The sequence below is a fragment of the Anomaloglossus baeobatrachus genome, chromosome 3 (genome assembly GCF_048569485.1).
Source record: "Anomaloglossus baeobatrachus isolate aAnoBae1 chromosome 3, aAnoBae1.hap1, whole genome shotgun sequence".
Classification (NCBI taxonomy): Eukaryota; Metazoa; Chordata; class Amphibia; order Anura; family Aromobatidae; genus Anomaloglossus; species Anomaloglossus baeobatrachus.
The window spans coordinates 18,179,272-18,200,922 of record NC_134355.1 but is presented as its reverse complement, the minus strand read 5'-3'; the positions used below and the strand labels follow the sequence as shown (position 1 = coordinate 18,200,922).

Sequence of the window (21,651 nt, the reverse complement as noted above, 5' to 3'; positions counted from 1 at the left end):
CAGCTCTGGAGTAGAATACAGGAGGTAACTCAGGATCAGTAATGTATGTACACAGTGACTGCACCAGCAGAATAGTGAGTGCAGCTCTGGAGTATAATACAGGAGGTAACTCAGGATCAGTAATGTATGTACACAGTGACTGCACCAGCAGAATAGTGAGTGCAGCTCTGGAGTATAATACAGGAGGTAACTCAGGATCAGTAATGTATATACACAGTGACTGCACCAGCAGAATAGTGAGTGCAGCTCTGGAGTATAATACAGGAGGTAACTCAGGATCAGTAATGTAATGTATGTATACAGTGACTGCACCAGCAGAATAGTGAGTGCAGCTCTGGAGTATAATACAGGAGGTAACTCAGGATCTGTAATGTAATGTATGTACACAGTGACTGCACCAGCAGAATAGTGAGTGCAGCTCTGGAGTATAATACAGGAGGTAACTCAGGATCTGTAATGTAATGTATGTACACAGTGACTGCACCAGCAGAATAGTGAGTGCAGCTCTGGAGTATAATACAGGAGGTAACTCAGGATCAGTAATGTATATACACAGTGACTGCACCAGCAGAATAGTGAGTGCAGCTCTGGAGTAGAATACAGGCGGTAACTCAGGATCAGTAATGTATATACAAAGTGACTGCACCAGCAGAATAGTGAGTGCAGCTCTGGAGTATAATACAGGAGGTAACTCAGGATCAGTAATGTATATACACAGTGACTGCACCAGCAGAATAGTGAGTGCAGCTCTGGAGTAGAATACAGGCGGTAACTCAGGATCAGTAATGTATATACAAAGTGACTGCACCAGCAGAATAGTGAGTGAAGCTCTGGAGTATAATACAGGATCAGTAATGTAATGTATGTACACAGTGACTGCACCAGCAGAATAGTGAGTGCAGCTCTGGAGGATAATACAGGATCAGTAATGTATGTATACAGTGACTGCACCAGCAGAATAGTGAGTGCAGCTCTGGAGGATAATACAGGATCAGTAATGTATGTATACAGTGACTGCACCAGCAGAATAGTGAGTGCAGCTCTGGAGGATAATACAGGATCAGTAATGTAATGTATGTACACAGTGACTGCACCAGCAGAATAGCGAGTGCAGCTCGGCGGATATCAAACAGAATAATCTCACATTTTTTAATATTCTTTTAGAAAGTTCTACAAATTAATATGGTATTTACAGCTTCCAAATTGTACAAGGTGATAATAATAAAAAAAATAAAACAAAACACAAAACACAAGCAACAAATAAAAACCCCCCACAGAATGGAGCGTCCTGGAGGAGCTGTGGGGTCGGTGCACAGGAGACGCCTCCTACATCGTCTTATCAAAAGACTTGTATTAATGAATCGCTTGTAAATTCAGTAAAACTAAAATGGGGGAGGGGCGAGTGACGCCGGAGGCTCAGTACAAAGTGGTGCCGGAGGCTCGGTACGTCGTGGTCTGTCGGGGGTCCGGCTTCTCTGCCGCCATAGTGGATGGAGAAGGATCCGCTCAGTTTGGACGCGTTTATCCAGTGTCCATGTAACACAAAGCAGCAACGCCCGGGGACAACCGCAGACAAACCTTTAGGTGTCGGCCGCCTCTGAGAAGGCGCGTGTGGATCACGATCAGCAGGGGGTGTCAGTAACCGTACTTTTCGTTCAGATGGGTCCGTCCGTCACCCGTTTGCCCTGAAAAACAAAAGCAGACGAGCGTCATAAGATTCGAGGGAAAAAAAAAAAAGTTCTATGAAAAAACTGCAAATACATGGAATAATGGTATGAAATCCTCCTGTCACAGCCAGAGCTGCACTCATAGTTCAGCTGGATGACCGGCCATTGCATCATGGATACTGTAAGTACAATGAGCTCAGTCTATTTGGTATTAACCTCTTCCAGTAGAGGAAAATTTTAAGTTTTTTACCTTCATGTTTTCCTCTCCTTCTTCTGATATTTTAGTGATTGGCTGGGCTTCACAAGAGGAGTACAAAGATGGCGGGAATTTGAGCTTTCAGTAGGCCCCAAGCTGCCATGCCAAGTCACTGCGGGGATCAGCGCCCGAACAGACGCCCCATTGAAATCCAGCCACGTAAATGTGGCTATCAGAGTAACAGCTATTGGAGGGAGGAGGCGGCTGTATAATGCAGCCGGCATTGCAGTGTATGGTGTGGGCTGAGCTCAGGTATTCGCACCAACGGTGGTCGTAAACTTACAAATGTCGTAAACTTACGTGTCCCTGCCGTTGATGGGGGCTCAGAACCTGAACCTATATCTTTCCCGGCAGATGATGGTTGAAGAATTCAGCCATCATCTGCCGCGAGAACATCTCTGACAGTGACATTTAACACATGCCGGCAGGAGGAGCGAGCCAATCCATGCACTCATGGGCGCGCCTGTGACCTACTCATGAGGTGCTGATGGTTTGCCATGACACCTGGGGGTTCTGCTGGAGACCCTCATATCTGTCATTTCGAGCCTCCTGTGAAAGCCTGCATTTAGCTGTCATTTATAGTAGACCATGATTTTCACTATACCTAGCAGTGCTGATGCACTACTATGTATAGCACAAGTGATTGGATGATCACAGCTTCAAGTCCTCTAAGGGAACTAACGAATACGAGAAAAAAAAAAAGTTTTAAAAATATGAAAAAGAAGGGAATTTTGTTACTTACCGTAAATTCCTTTTCTTCTAGCTCCTATTGGGAGACCCAGACGATTGGGTGTATAGTACTGCCTCCGGAGGCCACACAAAGCATTACACTAAAAAGTGTAAGGCCCCTCCCCTTCTGGCTATACACCCCCAGTGGGATCACTGGCTCACCAGTTTTAGTGCAAAAGCAAGAAGGAGGAAAGCCAATAACTGGTTTAAACAAATTCACTCCGAAGTAACATCGGAGAACTGAAAACCATTCAACATGAACAACATGTGTACCCGAAAAACAACCAAAAATCCCGAAGGACAACAGGGCGGGTGCTGGGTCTCCCAATAGGAGCTAGAAGAAAAGGAATTTACGGTAAGTAACAAAATTCCCTTCTTCGGCGCTCCATTGGGAGACCCAGACGATTGGGACGTCCAAAAGCTGTCCCTGGGTGGGTAAAGAAATACCTCATGTTAGAGCTGCAAAGACAGCCCTCCCCTACGGGGAGGCAACTGCCGCCTGCAGGACTCTTCTACCTAGGCTGGCGTCCGCCGAAGCATAGGTATGCACCTGATAATGTTTGGTGAAAGTGTGCAGACTCGACCAGGTAGCTGCCTGGCACACCTGTTGAGCCGTAGCCTGGTGTCGTAATGCCCAGGACGCACCCACGGCTCTGGTAGAATGGGCCTTCAGCCCTGATGGAACCGGAAGCCCAGCAGAACGGTAGGCTTCAAGAATTGGTTCTTTGATCCATCGAGCCAGGGTGGCTTTGGAAGCCTGCGACCCTTTGCGCTTACCAGCGACAAGGACAAAGAGTGCATCCGAGCGGCGCAGGGGCGCCGTGCGGGAAATGTAGATTCTGAGTGCTCTCACCAGATCCAACAAATGTAAATCCTTTTCATACCGATGAACTGCATGCGGATAAAAGGAAGGCAAGGAGATATCCTGATTAAGATGAAAAGAGGATACCACCTTAGGGAGAAACTCCTGAATGGGGCGCAGCACTACCTTGTCCTGGTGGAACACCAGGAAAGGAGCTTTGGATGACAGCGCTGCTAGTTCAGACACTCTCCGAAGAGACGTGACCGCTACCAGAAAGGCCACTTTCTGTGAGAGTCGAGAAAGTGACACATCCCTCAGAGGCTCGAAGGGCGGCTTCTGGAGAGCAACAAGGACCTTGTTTAGATCCCACGGATCTAACGGCCGCCTGTACGGAGGTACGATATGACAAACCCCCTGCAGGAACGTGCGCACCTGAGAAAGTCGTGCTAGACGCTTCTGAAAAAACACGGATAGTGCCGAGACTTGCCCTTTAAGGGAGCCGAGCGACAAGCCCTTTTCCAACCCAGATTGCAGGAAGGAAAGAACGACAGGTAACGCGAATGGCCAGGGGGATACTCCTTGTGCAGAGCACCAGGATAAGAAAATCTTCCACGTTCTGTGGTAGATCTTAGCAGAAGTGGACTTCCTAGCCTGTCTCATGGTGGCCACGACCCCTTGGGGTAATCCTGAAGACGCTAGGATCCAGGACTCAATGGCCACACAGTCAGGTTCAGGGCCGCAGAATTCCGATGGAAAAACGGCCCTTGGGACAGTAAGTCTGGACGGTCTGGTAGTGCCCACGGTTGACCGACCGTGAGATGCCACAGAGCCGGGTACCACGACCTCCTCGGCCAGTCTGGGGCGACGAGTATGACGCGGCCGCAATCGGATCTGATCTTGCGTAACACTCTGGGCAAGAGTGCCAGAGGTGGAAACACATAAGGGAGCCGGAACTGCGACCAATCTTGCACTAAGGCGTCTGCCGCAAGAGCTCTTTGATCGCGAGACCGCGCTATGAAGGTCGGGACCTTGTTGTTGTGCCGAGACGCCATTAGGTCGACGTCCGGCACCCCCCAGCGGCGGCAGATTTCCTGAAACACGTCCGGGCGAAGGGACCATTCCCCTGCGTCCATGCCCTGGCGACTGAGGAAGTCTGCTTCCCAGTTTTCTACGCCCGGGATGTGAACTGCTGATATGGTGGATGCTCTTTCCTCCACCCACATCAGAATCCGCCTGACTTCCTGGAAGGCTTGCCGTCTGCGTGTCCCTCCTTGGTGGTTGATGTATGCCACCGCTGTGGAGTTGTCCGACTGAATTCGGATCTGCTTTCCTTCCAGCCACTGCTGGAAGGCTAATAGGGCAAGATACACTGCCCTGATTTCCAGAACATTGATCTGAAGGGTGGACTCCTGCTGAGTCCACGTCCCTTGAGCCCTGTGGTGGAGAAAAACTGCTCGCCACCCTGACAGACTCGCGTCTGTCGTGACCACTGCCCAGGATGGGGGCAGGAATGATCTTCCCTGTGATAATGAGGTGGGAAGAAGCCACCATTGCAGAGAGTCCATGGCCGTCTGAGAAAGGGAGACTTTCCTGTCTAGGGAAGTTGTCTTCCCGTCCCATTGGCGGAGAATGTCCCATTGAAGTGGGCGCAGATGAAACTGCGCGAACGGGACTGCCTCCATTGCTGCCACCATCTTCCCTAGGAAGTGCATGAGGCGCCTTAAGGGGTGCGACTGACCCTGAAGGAGAGACTGCACCCCTGTCTGTAGTGACCGCTGCTTGTCCAGCGGAAGCTTCACTATCGCTGAGAGAGTATGAAACTCCATGCCAAGATACGTTAGTGATTGAGTCGGTGCCAGGTTTGACTTTGAAAAGTTGATGATCCACCCGAAAGTCTGGAGAGTCTCCAGCGCAACATTCAGGCTGTGTTGGCATGCCTCTTGAGAGGGTGCTTTGACAAGTAGATCGTCTAAGTAAGGGATCACCGAATGTCCCTGAGAATGCAAGACTGCTACCACTGCCGCCATGACCTTGGTGAAAACCCGTGGGGCTGTCGCCAGACCAAATGGCAGAGCTACGAACTGGAGATGGTCGTCTCCTATCACGAAACGTAGAAAACGTTGGTGCTCTGTAGCAATCGGCACGTGGAGATAAGCATCTTTGATGTCTATTGATGCAAGGAAATCTCCTTGAGACATTGAGGCAATGACGGAGCGGAGGGATTCCATCCGGAACCGCCTGGCGTTCACATGCTTGTTGAGCAGCTTTAGGTCCAGAACAGGACGAAACGAGCCGTCCTTTTTTGGAACCACAAAGAGATTGGAGTAAAAACCTTGCCCTTGTTCCTGCTGAGGAACAGGGATCACCACTCCTTCTGCTTTTAGTGAGCACACCGCCTGCAGAAGGGCATCTGCTCGGTCGGGATGTGGGGAGGTTCTGAAGAACCGAGGCGGAGGACGAGAACTGAACTCTATCCTGTACCCGTGAGACAAAATGTCTGTTACCCACCGGTCTTTGACCTGTGGCAGCCAAATGTCGCAAAAGCGGGAGAGCCTGCCACCGACCGAGGATGCGGAGGGATGAGGCCGAAAGTCATGAGGCAGCCGCCTTGGAAGCGGTTCCTCCGGTTGCTTTCTTGGGGCGTGAGTGAGCCCGCCAGGAATCTGAGCTCCTTTGCTCCTTCTGAGTCCCTTTGGACGAGGAGAATTGGGTCTTGCCGGAGCCTCGAAAGGACCGAAACCTCGACTGCCACTTCCTCTGTTGAGGTTTGCTTGATCTGGGCTGGGGTAAGGAGGAGTCTTTACCCTTGGATTGTTTAATGATTTCAGCCAATTGTTCACCAAACAGTCTATCTACAGATAGTGGCAAGCTGGTTAAACATTTTTTGGAAGCAGAATCCGCTTTCCATTCCTTTAACCACAAGGCTCTGCGCAAAACCACAGAGTTGGCAGACGCCATTGAGGTACGGCTTGTAGAGTCCAGGACAGCGTTGATAGCGTAAGTCGCAAACGCAGACATTTGCGAGGTTAGGGACGCTACTCGCGGCACTGCTGGACGTATGATCGAGTCCACCTGTGCCAGACCAGCTGAAATAGCTTGGAGTGCCCACACGGCCGCGAATGCTGGAGCAAACGACGCGCCGATAGCTTCATAGACAGACTTTAACCAAAGGTCCATCTGTCTGTCATTGGCATCTTTAAGTGAAGCCCCATCCTCCACTGCAACTATGGATCTAGCCGCAAGCCTGGAGATTGGGGGGTCCACCTTTGGACACTGGGTCCAGCGTTTGACCACGTCAGGGGGAAAGGGATAACGTGTATCCTTAAGACGTTTGGAGAAACGCTTATCTGGGTAGGCATGGTGTTTCTGGACTGATTCTCTGAAGTCAGCGTGGTCCAGAAAAGTACTCAGTTTAGGCTTGGGATACCTGAAATGGAACTTCTCCTGCTGTGCCGCTGCCTCCTCTGCAGAAGGGGCAGGGGGAGAAATTTCCAATAAACTATTGATGGCCGCTATAAGGTCATTTACCATGGCGTCACCATCAGGAGTATCCAGATTGAGAGCGGTTTCAGGATTAGACTCCTGATCCCCCTCCTCTGTCTCATCATGTAGAGACTCTTCTCGCTGAGACCCTGATCCGCGTGATGACGTGGGGGGTCTCTCCCAGCGAGCACGCTTAGGCTGCCTGGGACTGTCATCTGAATCAGAGCCGTCAGGCTGAGATGCCTGGGACCCCCTTGAATCACGGATTAACTCCAACTGAGGGGGACCGGGGAACGTTGCCGCAGCAGTGTCCATGGTCTGAGTAACTGGCCTGGCCTGCAAGGTCTCTAGTATCTTTGTCATAGTGACAGACATCTTGTCAGCAAAAACTGCAAACTCTGTCCCCGTCACCGGGACAGGGTTCACCGGCGACTCTGCCTGGGCCACTACCACCATAGACTCCGGCTGACGAAGTGGCACAGGGACCGAACATTGCACACAATGGGGGTCATTGTAACCTGCCGGTAGATCAGCCCCACAAGCGGCACAAGCAGCGCTTACAGCCTGTGTCTTGGCACCCTTGCGTTTTGCGGATGACATGTTGTCGTCTCCTCAGAGCAAGATAGGGTATACAGCCAAGAAGCGACCTTACAGTGCAATATATATATACATATATATATGGTATAGAGAAAAAAGGTACACCAAAATAACACTGTGGCACTAGTGGGGCCAGCACTTAAGTGCTGCTTACCGCCCGCTTAACGCGGGTGTGTGGTCGCCAGAAATCCCTTGTCTGGGTCTCCCAGAGCCTGTGTCCGTTCTCCAGCCAGACTGCATGTAGGAATGGCTGCCGGCGTCCTATGGAGAGGGGCGGGCCCTGGGCGTGTGCAGACAAAAAAGCGGGAAACCAGCGTCCCCCTGTGCTCAGTGAGAGGGCTGGAGCATGTAAATAAGACTCCAGCCCTCGGCGCTGATTAATCGTACAGCGTCTCTCCCTTGCCCTGATTGACAGGGTGGGGGCGGGAACGAAGCGGAGCTAGGCCGCAGAAGCCGGGGACTAAATTTATAAGCGACGCCGTCGTAAAAGCACGGTCGGCGCTAAGTCCCCGGCGCACTACAAGTCGCAGCCGCGCCGCCGCTCCAGGGGCGGCCGGCGCGGCAGTCCCCAACACATAAAGTCACTCAGAAAAACTGTAGTGACTGCAACCCCAGCGCGCAGCGCTACTGTCCCCGGCGCACTAGCACACCCAGCAAGTCTGGAATGTGCGCGGCCTGTTTGGGACACAGAGTACCTGAATGTCGCAGGGCCTTGTCCCTGAACGGTACCCAGCTCCGTATCCAGCAGGTTCCATGGGTCTGTGGATGGAGCCCGGCCTCAGGGCTTGGGGGCCGGTAAGATCCCACTTCCTCAGAGCCCCTCAGGGGGATGGGGAAGGAAAACAGCATGTGGGCTCCAGCCTCCGTACCCACAATGGGTACCTCAACCTTAACAAACACCGCCGACATAAAGTGGGGTGAGAAGGGAGCATGCTGGGGGCCCTAGTATGGGCCCTCTTTTCTTCCATCCGACATAGTCAGCAGCTGCTGCTGACTAAACAGTGGAGCTATGCGTGGATGTCTGACCTCCTTCGCACAAAGCAGAAAACTGGTGAGCCAGTGATCCCACTGGGGGTGTATAGCCAGAAGGGGAGGGGCCTTACACTTTTTAGTGTAATGCTTTGTGTGGCCTCCGGAGGCAGTACTATACACCCAATCGTCTGGGTCTCCCAATGGAGCGCCGAAGAAAATTAAAAAAAGAAGGGAATTTTGTTTACTTACCGTAAATTCCTTTTCTTCTAGCTCTAATTGGGAGACCCAGACAATTGGGGTGTATAGGCTATGCCTCCGGAGGCCGCACAAAGTATTACACTCAAAAGTGTTAAGCCCCTCCCCTTCTGCCTATACACCCCCCGTGCTCCCACGGGCTCCTCAGTTTTGGTGCAAAAGCAAGAAGGAGGAAAAAGAATTATAAACTGGTTTAAAGTAACTTCAATCCGAAGGAATATCGGAGAACTGAAACCATTCAACATGAACAACATGTGTACACAAAAAAACAGGGGCGGGTGCTGGGTCTCCCAATTAGAGCTAGAAGAAAAGGAATTTACGGTAAGTAAACAAAATTCCCTTCTTCTTTGTCGCTCCATTGGGAGACCCAGACAATTGGGACGTCCAAAAGCAGTCCCTGGGTGGGTAAAATAATACCTCGTAAAAGAGCCGTAAAACGGCCTTTTCCTACAGGTGGGCAACCGCCGCCTGAAGGTCTCGTCTACCTAGGCTGGCATCCGCCGAAGCATAGGTATGCACCTGATAGTGCTTCGTGAAAGTGTGGAGGCTGGACCAGGTAGCCGCCTGACACACCTGCTGAGCCGTAGCCTGGTGCCTCAAAGCCCAGGACGCGCCCACGGCTCTGGTAGAATGGGCCTTCAGCCCTGAGGGAACCGGAAGCCCAGCCGAACGGTAAGCTTCGATAATTGGCCCCTTGATCCACCGAGCTAGGGTTGATTTGGAAGCCTGTGACCCTTTACGCTGGCCAGCGACAAGGGCAAAGAGTGCATCCGAGCGGCGCAGGGGCGCCGTACGAGAAATGTAGAGTCTGAGTGCTCTCACCAGATCTAACAAGTGCAAATCCTTTTCACATTGGTGAACTGGATGAGGACAAAAAGAAGGTAAGGAGATATCCTGATTGAGATGAAAGGGGGATACCACCTGTCACAAACCACCGGGGGGGTCACTCAGAAATCCCCCGCGCTGGCTACCAGTACGTCACAATCGGGGGGTAACAAGTGGGGGTCACCCCTCCTTTATACCTCCCGACCGACAGACAGAGCACGTGACGCGCTCTCTAGCGCCCCTCTTATAGTCAGGCCAATTATGGAATTGCCCGACAATAAGCAAGGAGGCCGCTATACTACTTATGCCGATTATTGAAGGGTCCCCAGTGAGAGTAGGGTATATATTCCCCCGACCTCCGCGGGCGGAATATATAAAACCTCCCCGAATCTCACTGGCCTCCCCACAATAATCCTTGGCACAACTCGCTGCCACCAACCGCTTCACGGTAACTATTAGCCGAACACACAGACGTGGGATTCAAGATCGAGATAACAGAACAGCCCAAGATTAATTATATAATTTAATCAGCCTAAAGCACACTAGAAACTACAATATATACAATAGGGAGTCTACAGAATATACATATGTCAGAGTACAGTTACAGATAAAGCATGGTTTACAAACAGGTATGCAATTCAATCAGTTACCTTGTGCGTCTGGCCACAGGGGGGCGCTGTAGACCAGGTTTCTAGGAACTCCCACAGATGTTTCCTGCACGTGACCCCCAGCGAAAGAACCCAGGAAAATGGCCGAAGTAGGGTTATCAACCTGGGCAAATCCAGGTCCCCTCCTACCTTCGTGACCTCAGAGGGAGCACTGCTCCACCCCTGGCTGGAGTTATGGACAATCCACAACATGGAATATGGGCCATAACTTTGCCTGGGAGCGTCGTAGGCGGACGCCGACGCTCTCATTGTGACAGCTATGAATTTAGCTACAGAACGAGAGGTTTCATGACTTGTCTACTAGTTCCCCATTGGCTGATATCACGCCTGGGGTATTTCCCAAGCTCCCGCTCCCATAAAAAGGGTGTGCCAGCATCGTCCGCATGCGGAGACACCATTTTTATGGTTGCCATATTTATCGGAAATATGGCTTGCGAGATATGAACCATTTTTTACTGGAGTCGTTCTGTCTGGATACTTCCAAGCTTGCTAATTAGATAGCAGCTCCTACCACAGGGTCACGGCAGGGAGTCATCCTGTGTCCATTGTTCCCACATCACCTAATTTCCATATCATAGGAGATGGCCATGGGATGTGACACCTTCACAGATGCTGGACATTGAGGACAAGAAGGGAGGGGGGCACTGCCAGGGAGTGATGAGCGATTATGACTGGAAGTCATAATTCATCTTCATATCCCGGGATTTGCCTCACACCACCTTAGGGAGAAATTCCGGAACCGGACGCAGAACCACCTTGTCCTGGTGAAACACCAGGAAAGGGGCTTTGCATGACAGCGCTGCTAGCTCGGACACTCTCCGAAGTGAAGTGACCGCTACTAGAAAAACCACTTTCTGCGAAAGGCGTGAGAGAGAAATATCCCTCACTGGCTCGAATGGTGGTTTCTGAAGAACCATCAGCACCCTGTTCAGATCCCAGGGTTCTAACGGCCGCTTGTAAGGAGGAACGATGTGACAAACCCCCTGCAGGAACGTGCGTACCTGTGGAAGTCTGGCTAGGCGCTTCTGGAAAAACACAGAGAGCGCTGAGACTTGTCCCTTAAGGGAGCCGAGCGACAAACCCTTTTCCAGTCCAGATTGAAAGAAGGACAGAAAAGTGGGCAAGGCAAAAGGCCAGGGAGAAAAAACCCTGAGCAGAGCACCACGACAGGAAAATTTTCCACGTCCTGTGGTAGATCTTGGCGGACGTTGGTTTCCTAGCTTGTCTCATAGTGGCAATGACGTCTTGAGATAACCCTGAAGACGCTAGGATCCAGGACTCAATGGCCACACAGTCAGGTTGAGGGCCGCAGAATTCAGATGGAAAAACGGCCCTTGAGATAGCAAGTCTGGTCGGTCTGGTAGTGCCCACGGTTGGCCGACCGTGAGATGCCACAGATCCGGGTACCACGACCGCCTCGGCCAGTCTGGAGCGACGAGGATGACGCGGCGGCAGTCGGCCCTGATCTTGCGTAACACTCTGGGCAACAGTGCCAGCGGAGGAAACACATAAGGGAGCTGAAACTGCGACCAATCCTGAACTAAGGCGTCTGCCGCCAGAGCTCTGGGATCTTGAGACCGTGCCATGAACGCTGGTACCTTGTTGTTGTGCCGGGACGCCATGAGATCGACGTCCGGCACCCCCCAGCGGCAACAGATCTCCTGAAACACGTCCGGGTGAAGGGACCATTCCCCTGCGTCCATGCCCTGGCGACTGAGATAATCTGCTTCCCAGTTTTCCACGCCTGGAATGTGAACTGCGGAGATGGTGGAGGCCGTGGCTTCCACCCACATCAGAATCCGCCGGACTTCCTGGAAGGCTTGCCGACTGCGTGTGCCGCCTTGGTGGTTGATGTATGCCACCGCTGTGGAATTGTCTGACTGAATTCGGATCTGCTTGCCTTCCAGCCACTGCTGGAAGGCTTGTAGGGCAAGATACACTGCCCGTATTTCCAGAACATTGATCTGAAGCGAGGACTCTTGCTGGGTCCACGTACCCTGAGCCCTGTGGTGGAGAAAAACCGCTCCCCACCCTGACAGACTCGCGTCCGTCGTGACCACCTCCCAGGATGGGGGTAGGAAGGATTTCCCTTTCGATAATGAAGTGGGAAGAAGCCACCACCGAAGGGAAGCTTTGGTCGCCTGCGAGAGGGAGACGTTCCTGTCGAGGGACGTCGGCTTCCTGTCCCATTTGCGAAGGATGTCCCATTGAAGAGGACGCAGGTGAAACTGCGCGAAAGGAACTGCCTCCATTGCTGCCACCATCTTCCCCAGGAAGTGCATGAGGCGTCTCAAGGTGTGTGACCGACCTTGAAGGAGAGATTGCACCCCTGTCTGTAGTGAACGCTGCTTGATCAGCGGAAGCTTCACTATCGCTGAGAGGGTATGAAACTCCATGCCAAGGTATGTCAGCGATTGGGCCGGTGTCAGATTTGACTTTGGAAAATTGATGATCCACCCGAAACTCTGGAGAGTCTCCAGGGTAGCGTCGAGGCTGTGTTGGCATGCCTCTAGAGAAGGTGCCCTGATCAACAGATCGTCCAAGTACGGGATCACCGAGTGACCCTGAGAGTGGAGGACCGCTACTACAGTAGCCATAACCTTGGTGAAAACCCGTGGGGCTGTTGCCAGGCCGAACGGCAGTGCCACGAACTGCAGGTGTTCGTTCCCTATGGCGAAGCGCAAGAAGCGCTGGTGCTCTGGAGCAATCGGTACGTGGAGATAAGCATCCTTGATATCGATCGATGCAAGGAAATCTCCCTGGGACATTGAGGCGATGACGGAGCGGAGGGATTCCATCCGGAACCGCCTGGTCTTTACGTGTTTGTTGAGAAGTTTCAGGTCCAGGACAGGTCGAAAAGACCCGTCCTTCTTTGGGACCACAAACAAGTTGGAGTAAAAACCGTGGCCCTGTTGCTGAAGAGGAACAGAGACCACCACTCCTTCTGCCTTCAGAATGCCCAGCGCCTGCAGAAGAGCCTCGGCTCGCTCGGGAGGCGGGGATGACCTGAAGAATTGAGTCGGGGGACGAGAGGTGAACTCTATCTTGTAACCGTGAGACAGAATGTCTCTCACCAAGCGGTCTTTTATTTGTGGCAGCCAGGTGTCGCAAAAGCGGGAGAGCCTGCCACCGACCGAGGATGCGGAGTGGGGATGCCGAAAGTCATGAGGAAGCCGCTTTGGTAGCGGCACCTCCAGTGGTCTGTTTAGGACGTGACTTAGACCGCCATGCATCAGAGTTCTTTTGATCTTTCTGAGGCCTTTTGGACGAGGAGAATTGGGACCTGCCCGCGCCCGAAAGGACCGAAACCTCGACTGCCCCTTCCTCTGTTGGGGTATGTTCGGTTTGGGCTGGGGTAAGGATGTATCCTTTCCCTTGGATTGTTTGATGATTTCATCTAAACGCTCGCCAAACAATCGTTCGCCCGAAATTGGCAAACTGGTTAAGCGCTTTTTGGAAACAGAATCTGCTTTCCATTCCCGTAGCCACAAGGCCCTGCGGAGTACCACCGAATTGGCGGCTGCAACCGCCGTACGGCTCGCAGAGTCCAGGATAGCATTAATAGCGTAAGACGCAAATGCCGACGTCTGAGTGGTTATGGACGCCACCTGTGGCGCGGACGTGCGTGTGGCTGCGTCAATTTGCGCTTGACCTGCTGAGATAGCTTGTAGCGCCCATACGGCTGCGAATGCTGGGGCAAAAGAAGCGCCGATAGCTTCATAGATGGATTTCAACCAGAGCTCCATCTGCCTGTCAGTGGCATCTTTGAGTGAAGCCCCATCTTCCACTGCAAGTATGGATCTAGCCGCCAGTCTGGAGATTGGGGGATCCACCTTGGGACACTGAGTCCAGCCCTTGACCACGTCAGGGGGGAAAGGGTAACGTGTATCCTTAAGGCGCTTAGAAAAACGCTTATCTGGACAAGCTCGGTGATTCTGGACTGCCTCTCTGAAATCAGAGTGGTCCAGAAACATACTCGGTGTACGCTTGGGAAACCTGAAACGGAATTTCTCCTGCAGGGAAGCCGACTCCTCCGCCGGAGAAGCTGAGGGAGAAATATCCAACATACGATTGATGGACGCAATAAGGTCGTTCACTATGGCGTCCCCGTCCGGAGTATCAAGATTGAGAGCGGCCTCAGGATCAGAATCCTGATCAGCTGTGTCCGCATCATCAACTAGCGATTCCCCCCTCTGAGACCCTGAACAATATGATGATGTCGAGGAAAAATCTAAGCGAGCTCGCTTAGTCGGTCTGGGGCTGGGGTCTGTGTCAGATCCCTCAGCCTGGGATCCATGAGACACCCCAGGAGGACATTGTTGGTCCAGCTGAGGGGGGCCAGGGGACAAAGATTCAACAGAGTCCCTGTGCTGAGATACCGGCCTGGACTGCAAGGTTTCTAGTATCTTAGCCATAGTCTCAGAGAGTTTTGCAAACTCCGTCCCTGTCACCTGAACAGTGTTAGCAGGTGGCTCCCCCTGGGCCCCCCCTAGCAGAGGCTCTGGCTGAGCAAGTGCCACAGGGGCCGAACAGTGCCTACAATGAGGGTCAGTGGAACCTGCCGTCGTACATGTGGCGCAGGCAACATAATAAGCCTGTGTTTTGGCACCCCTGCCTTTCGTGGGCGCCATGCTATTATCTTCTCTGAGCAACACAATAGGGTATATAGCCAGAAAACAACTGTGCACTATACAGTGTAAAATAAACATATAATGTTACACTACTGCACAATGGGGCTAGCACCACAGGTGCTGCTTACCACCCGCTTAAAGCGGTTGTGAGGCCACCAGAGTCCCTGCCTGGGTCTCCCAGACTTTGTCCCCCTCTGCAGCGTCCGAGGAGCTGACAGGAATGCGTCCTGAGGAGAGGAGGGAGTCGTGGGCGTGACCCAGAAAGAGCGGGAACTGGTGCCCGCACTGTGCACAGTGAGGGGAGTGGAGTATGCAAAGCATGCTCCAGCCCTCAGTGCTGCTCGTTCTGTGCAGCGTCCCGCCCTTCCCCTGCCTGTCAGGGCTATGGGCGGGAGGAAAGGAAACTAGGCCGCAAAAAGCCGGGGACTCTAGTAATAAACGCGGCCGGCGTGGAAGTCCCCGGCTCACTACAAGTCCCAGCCGCGCCGTAGTATTTCCAAGGCAGCGGCGGTCAATGCGACAGTCCCTATACATAAAACACACTCAGCAACGCTGTAATGGCACATATTAACCCGGTCAGCTCCGCGGTCCCCGGTGCACTAGCACACCCAGCAAATCTGGAGTGTTGCTGTGCGCGGTCCCCACGGGGACACAGAGTACCTCCAAGTAGCAGGGCCATGTCCCTGAACGATACTCGGCTCCTATCCAGCAGGCTCCACAGGAGTTGTGGATGAAGCACGGTCTCAGTGCCTGAAGACCGATAGGATCCCACTTCCACCAGAACCCTGAGGGGGATGGGGAAGGAAAACAGCATGTGGGCTCCAGCCTCCGTACCCGCAATGGATACCTCAACCTTAACAACACCGCCGACAAGAGTGAGGTGAGAAGGGAGCATGCTGGGGGCCCTATATGGGCCCACTTTTCTTCCATCCGACATGGTCAGCAGCTGCTGCTGACCAATCTGTGGAGCTGTGCGTGCGTGTCTGACCTCCTTCGCACAAAGCAAAAAACTGAGGAGCCCGTGGGAGCACGGGGGTGTATAGGCAGAAGGGGAGGGGCTTAACACTTTTGAGTGTAATACTTTGTGCGGCCTCCGGAGGCATAGCCTATACACCCCAATTGTCTGGGTCTCCCAATAGAGCGACAAAGAAAAAAAAAAAAAGAAGGGAATTTTGTTACTTACCGTAAATTCCTTTTCTTCTAGCTCTTATTGGGAGACCCAGACGATTGGGTGTATAGCACTGCCTCCGGAGGCCACACAAAGCAATTACACTAAAAAGTGTAAGGCCCCTCCCCTTCTGGCTATACACCCCCAGTGGGATCACTGGCTCACCAGTTTTAGTGCAAAAGCAAGAAGGAGGAAAGCCAATAACTGGTTTAAACAAATTCTCTCCGAGTAACATCGGAGAACTGAAAACCGTTCAACATGAACAACATGTGTACCCGCAAACAAACCAACAATCCCGAAGGACAACAGGGCGGGTGCTGGGTCTCCCAATAAGAGCTAGAAGAAAAGGAATTTACGGTAAGTAACAAAATTCCCTTCTTCTTCGTCGCTCTATTGGGAGACCCAGACGATTGGGACGTCCAAAAGCTGTCCCTGGGTGGGTAAAGAAATACCTCATGTTAGAGCTGCAAGACAGCCCTCCCCTACGGGGAGGCAACTGCCGCCTGCAGGACTCTTCTACCTAGGCTGGCGTCCGCCGAAGCATAGGTATGCACCTGATAATGTTTGGTGAAAGTGTGCAGACTCGACCAGGTAGCTGCCTGGCACACCTGTTGAGCCGTAGCCTGGTGTCGTAATGCCCAGGATGCACCCACGGCTCTGGTAGAATGGGCCTTCAGCCCTGACGGAACCTGAAGCCCAGCAGAACGGTAGGCTTCAAGAATTGGTTCTTTGATCCATCGAGCCAGGGTGGCTTTAGAAGCCTGCGACCCTTTGCGCTTACCAGCGACAAGGACAAAGAGTGCATCCGAACGGCGCAAGGGCGCCGTGCGGGAAATGTAGATTCTGAGTGCTCTCACCAGATCTAACAAATGTAAATCCTTCTCATACCGATGAACTGCATGAGGACAAAACGAAGGCAAAGAGATATCCTGATTAAGATGAAAAGAGGATACCACCTTCGGGAGAAACTCCTGAATAGGGCGCAGCACAACCTTGTCCTGGTGGAAGACCAGGAAGGGAGCCTTGGATGATAGCGCTGCCAGCTCAGACACTCTCCGAAGAGATGTGATCGCTACCAGAAAAGCCACTTTCTGTGATAGCCTAGAAAGTGAAACCTCCTTCAGAGGCTCGAAGGGCGGCTTCTGGAGGGCAACTAGTACCCTGTTCAGATCCCATGGATCTAACGGCCGCTTGTACGGGGGTACGATATGGCAAACCCCCTGTAGGAACGTGCGCACCTTAGGAAGGCGTGCCAAACGCTTCTGAAAAAAGACGGATAGCGCCGAGACCTGACCTTTAAGGGAGCCGAGCGACAAACCTTTTTCTAACCCAGATTGCAGGAAAGAAAGAAAGGTAGGCAATGCAAATGGCCAGGGAGACACTCCCTGAGCAGAGCACCAGGATAAAAATATCCTCCACGTTCTGTGGTAGATCTTAGCGGACGTGGGCTTCCTAGCCTGTCTCATGGTGGCAACGACACCTTGGGACAATCCTGAAGACGTTAGGATCCAGGACTCAATGGCCACACAGTCAGGTTCAGGGCCGCAGAATTCCGATGGAAAAACGGCCCTTGGGACAGTAAGTCTGGTCGGTGTGGGAGTGCCCACGGTTGGCCGACCGTGAGCTGCCACAGATCCGGATACCACGCCCTCCTCGGCCAGTCTGGGGCGACAAGTATGACGCGGCTGCAATCGGATCTGATCTTGCGTAGCACTCTGGGCAAGAGTGCCAGAGGTGGAAACACATAAGGGAGCCGGAACTGCGACCAATCTTGCACTAGGGCGTCTGCCGCCAGCGCTCTTTGATCGCGAGACCGTGCCATGAAGGTTGGGACCTTGTTGTTGTGCCGTGACGCCATTAGGTCGACGTCCGGCACCCCCCATCGGCGACAGATTTCCTGAAACACGTCCGGGTGAAGGGACCATTCCCCTGCATCCATGCCCTGGCGACTGAGGAAGTCTGCCTCCCAGTTTTCTACGCCGGGGATGTGAACCGCGGATATGGTGGAGGCCGTGGCTTCCACCCACATCATAATCCGCCGGACTTCCTGGAAGGCTTGCCGACTGCGTGTCCCCCCTTGGTGATTGATGTATGCCACCGCTGTGGAGTTGTCCGATTGAATTCGGATCTGCTTCCCTTCCAGCCACTGCTGGAAGGCTAGTAGGGCAAGATACACTGCTCTGATTTCCAGAACATTGATCTGAAAGGTGGACTCCTGCTGAGTCCACGTACCCTGAGCCCTGTGGTGGAGAAACACTGCTCCCCACCCTGACAGACTCGCGTCTGTCGTGACCACCACCCAGGACGGTGGTAGGAAGGATCTTCCCTGTGATAATGAGGTGGAAAGGAGCCACCACTGCAGAGAGTCCTTGGCCGTCTGGGAAAGGGAGACTTTCCTGTCCAGGGATGTTGACTTCCCGTCCCATTGGCGGAGAATGTCCCATTGAAGTGGACGCAGATGAAACTGCGCAAACGGAACCGCCTCTATTGCCGCCACCATCTTCCCGAGGAAGTGCATGAGGCGTCTTAAGGAGTGCGACTGACTTTGAAGGAGAGCCTGCACCCCAGTCTGTAGAGACCGCTGCTTGTCCAGCGGAAGCTTCACTATCGCTGAGAGAGTATGAAACTCCATGCCAAGATACGTTAGTGATTGGGTCGGTGACAGATTTGACTTTGGGAAGTTGATGATCCACCCGAACGCCTGGAGAGTCTCCAGTGCAACATTCAGGCTGAGTTGGCATGCCTCTTGAGAGGGTGCCTTGACCAGTAGATCGTCCAAGTAAGGGATCACAGAGTGTCCGTGAGAGTGCAAGACTGCTACCACTGCCGCCATGATCTTGGTGAACACCCGAGGGGCTGTCGCCAGACCAAATGGCAGAGCTACGAACTGAAGATGGTCGTCTCCTATCACGAAGCGTAGAAAGCGTTGGTGCTCTGTAGCAATCGGCACGTGGAGATAAGCATCTTTGATGTCTATTGATGCTATGAAATCTCCTTGAGACATTGAGGCAATGACTGAGCGGAGGGTATCCATCCGGAACCGCCTGGCGTTCACATGCTTGTTGAGCAGTTTTAGGTCCAGAACAGGACGGAAGGAGCCGTCCTTTTTTGGAACCACAAAGAGATTGGAGTAAAATCCTCGCCCCCGTTCCTGAGGGGGGACAGGGATCACGACTCCTTCTGCTCTTAGAGAGTCCACCGCCTGCAGCAGGGCATCTGCTCGGTTGGGGTGTGGGGAGGTTCTGAAGAACCGAAGTGGAGGCCGAGAACTGAACTCGATTCTGTACCCGCGAGACAAAATGTCTGTTACCCACCGGTCTTTGACCTGTGACAGCCAAATGTCGCAAAAGCGGGAGAGCCTGCCACCGACCGAGGATGCGGAGGGAGGAGGCCGAAAGTCATGAGGTAGCCGCTTTGGAAGCGGTTCCTCCATTTGCTTTCCTGGGGCGTGAGTGAGCCCGCCAGGAATCTGAGCTCCCTTGTTCTTTCTGAGTCCTTTTGGACGAGGAGAATTGGGCCTTGCCCGAGCCTCGAAAGGACCGAAACCTCGACTGCCACTTTTTCTGTTGAGGTTTACTTGCTCTGGGCTGTGGTAAGGAAGAGTCCTTACCCTTGGACTGTTTTATGATTTCAGCCAAAGGCTCACCAAACAGTCTGTCTCTAGATAATGGCAAGCTGGTTAAGCATTTTTTGGAACCAGCATCTGCTTTCCAGTCCTTTAACCACAAGGCTCTGCGCAAAACCACAGAATTGGCGGATGCCATAGCGGTACGGCTCGTAGATTCTAGGACAGCATTGATAGCATAGGTCGCAAACGCAGACATTTGCGAAGATAGGGACGCCACCTGCGGTACTGCTGGATGTATGATAGCATCCACCTGTGCCAGACCAGCTGAAATAGCTTGGAGTGCCCACACGGCCGCGAATGCTGGAGCAAACGACGCGCCGATAGCTTCATAGACAGATTTCAACCAAAGGTCCATCTGTCTGTCGTTGGCATCTTTAAGTGAAGCGCCATCCTCTACTGCGACTATGGATCTAGCCGCAAGCTTGGAAATTGGGGGATCCACCTTTGGACACTGGGTCCAGCGTTTGGCCACCTCAGAGGGAAAAGGATAACGGGTATCCTTAGAACGTTTAGAGAAACGCTTGTCTGGATGAGCGTCGTGTTTCTGGATCGATTCTCTGAAGTCAGAGTGGTCCAAAAAAGCACTTAATTTACGCTTGGGATACAGGAAATGGAACTTCTCCTGCTGTGCCGCTGCCTCCTCTTCAGAAGGGGCTGGGGGAGAAATATCCAACAGTCTATTAATTGCCGATATAAGGTCATTAACCATGGCGTCACCATCAGGGGCATCCAGATTGAGAGGGGCCTCAGGATTAGAATCCTGATCACCGTCCTCAGTCTCATCACAGAGAGACTCTTCTCGCTGAGACCCTGAGCAGTGTGAGGACGTGGAGGGTCTTTCCCAGCGAGCTCGCTTAGGCTGCCTGGGACTGTCATCTGAGTCAGAGACTTCAGCCTGTGATGCTTGAGACCCCCTTGAAGTACGGATTAGTTCCAACTGAGGGGGACCGGAGAGCATAGACACAGCAGTGTCCATGGTCTGAGTAACTGGCCTGGACTGCAAGGTCTCCAGGATTTTTGTCATAGTCACAGACATTTTATCAGCAAAAACTGCAAAGTCTGTCCCCGTCACCGGGGCAGGGTTCACAGGCGTCTCTGCCTGGGCCACTACCACCACATTAGGCTCTGGCTGACGAAGTGCCACTGGGACTGAACATTGCACACAATGTGAGTCATTGGAGCCTGCCGGTAGATCAGCCCCACATGCTGTACAAACAGTGTACACAGCCTGTGCCTTGGCACCCTTGCGTTTTGCGGATGACATGTTGCTGCCTCCTCAGAGCAGTACAGGGTGTCCAGCCAAGAAGCGACCTTACAGTGCAACTATATATATATATGGTACCAAGAAAAAGAAGGGAATTTTGTTACTTACCGTAAATTCCTTTTCTTCTAGCTCCTATTGGGAGACCCAGACGATTGGGTGTATAGCACTGCCCTCCGGAGGCCACACAAAGCAATTACACTAAAAAGTGTAAGGCCCCTCCCCTTCTGGCTATACACCCCCAGTGGGATCACTGGCTCACCAGTTTTAGTGCAAAAGCAAGAAGGAGGAAAGCCAATAACTTGGTTAAACAAATTCACTCCGAGTAACATCGGAGAACTGAAAAACCGTTCAACATGAACAACATGTGTACCCGAAAAAACCCAAAAATCCCGAAGGACAACAGGGCGGGTGCTGGGTCTCCCAATAGGAGCTAGAAGAAGAAGGGAATTTTGTTACTTACCGTAAATTCCTTTTCTTCTAGCTCTTATTGGGAGACCCAGACGATTGGGGTATAGCTACTGCCTCCGGAGGCCACACAAAGCACTACACTAAAAAGTGCAAGGCCCCTCCCCTTCTGGCTATACCCCCCCGTGGTATCACGGGTTCTCCAGTTTTAGTGCCAAAGCAAGAAGGAGGAAAGCCAATAACTGGTTTAAACAAATTAACTCCGAGTAACATCGGAGAACTGAAAAACCGTTCAACATGA

General features: G+C 52.5%; 1 protein-coding gene across 2 annotated transcripts in view; it reads right to left on the bottom strand.

Annotated features, from left to right (window-relative positions):
• Positions 1 to 1,144: 1,144 nt before the first annotated feature.
• Positions 1,145 to 21,651, bottom strand: part of SLC4A1AP (solute carrier family 4 member 1 adaptor protein) — an 80,770-nt gene continuing 60,263 nt past the window's right edge. For both annotated transcript variants that reach the window (XM_075339025.1, XM_075339026.1), the window contains exon 14: positions 1,145 to 1,685. In XM_075339025.1, coding sequence (XP_075195140.1) covers positions 1,636 to 1,685 — 50 coding nt within the window. In that variant the 3' untranslated portion in view covers positions 1,145 to 1,635. The remainder of the gene's footprint in view (positions 1,686 to 21,651) is intronic.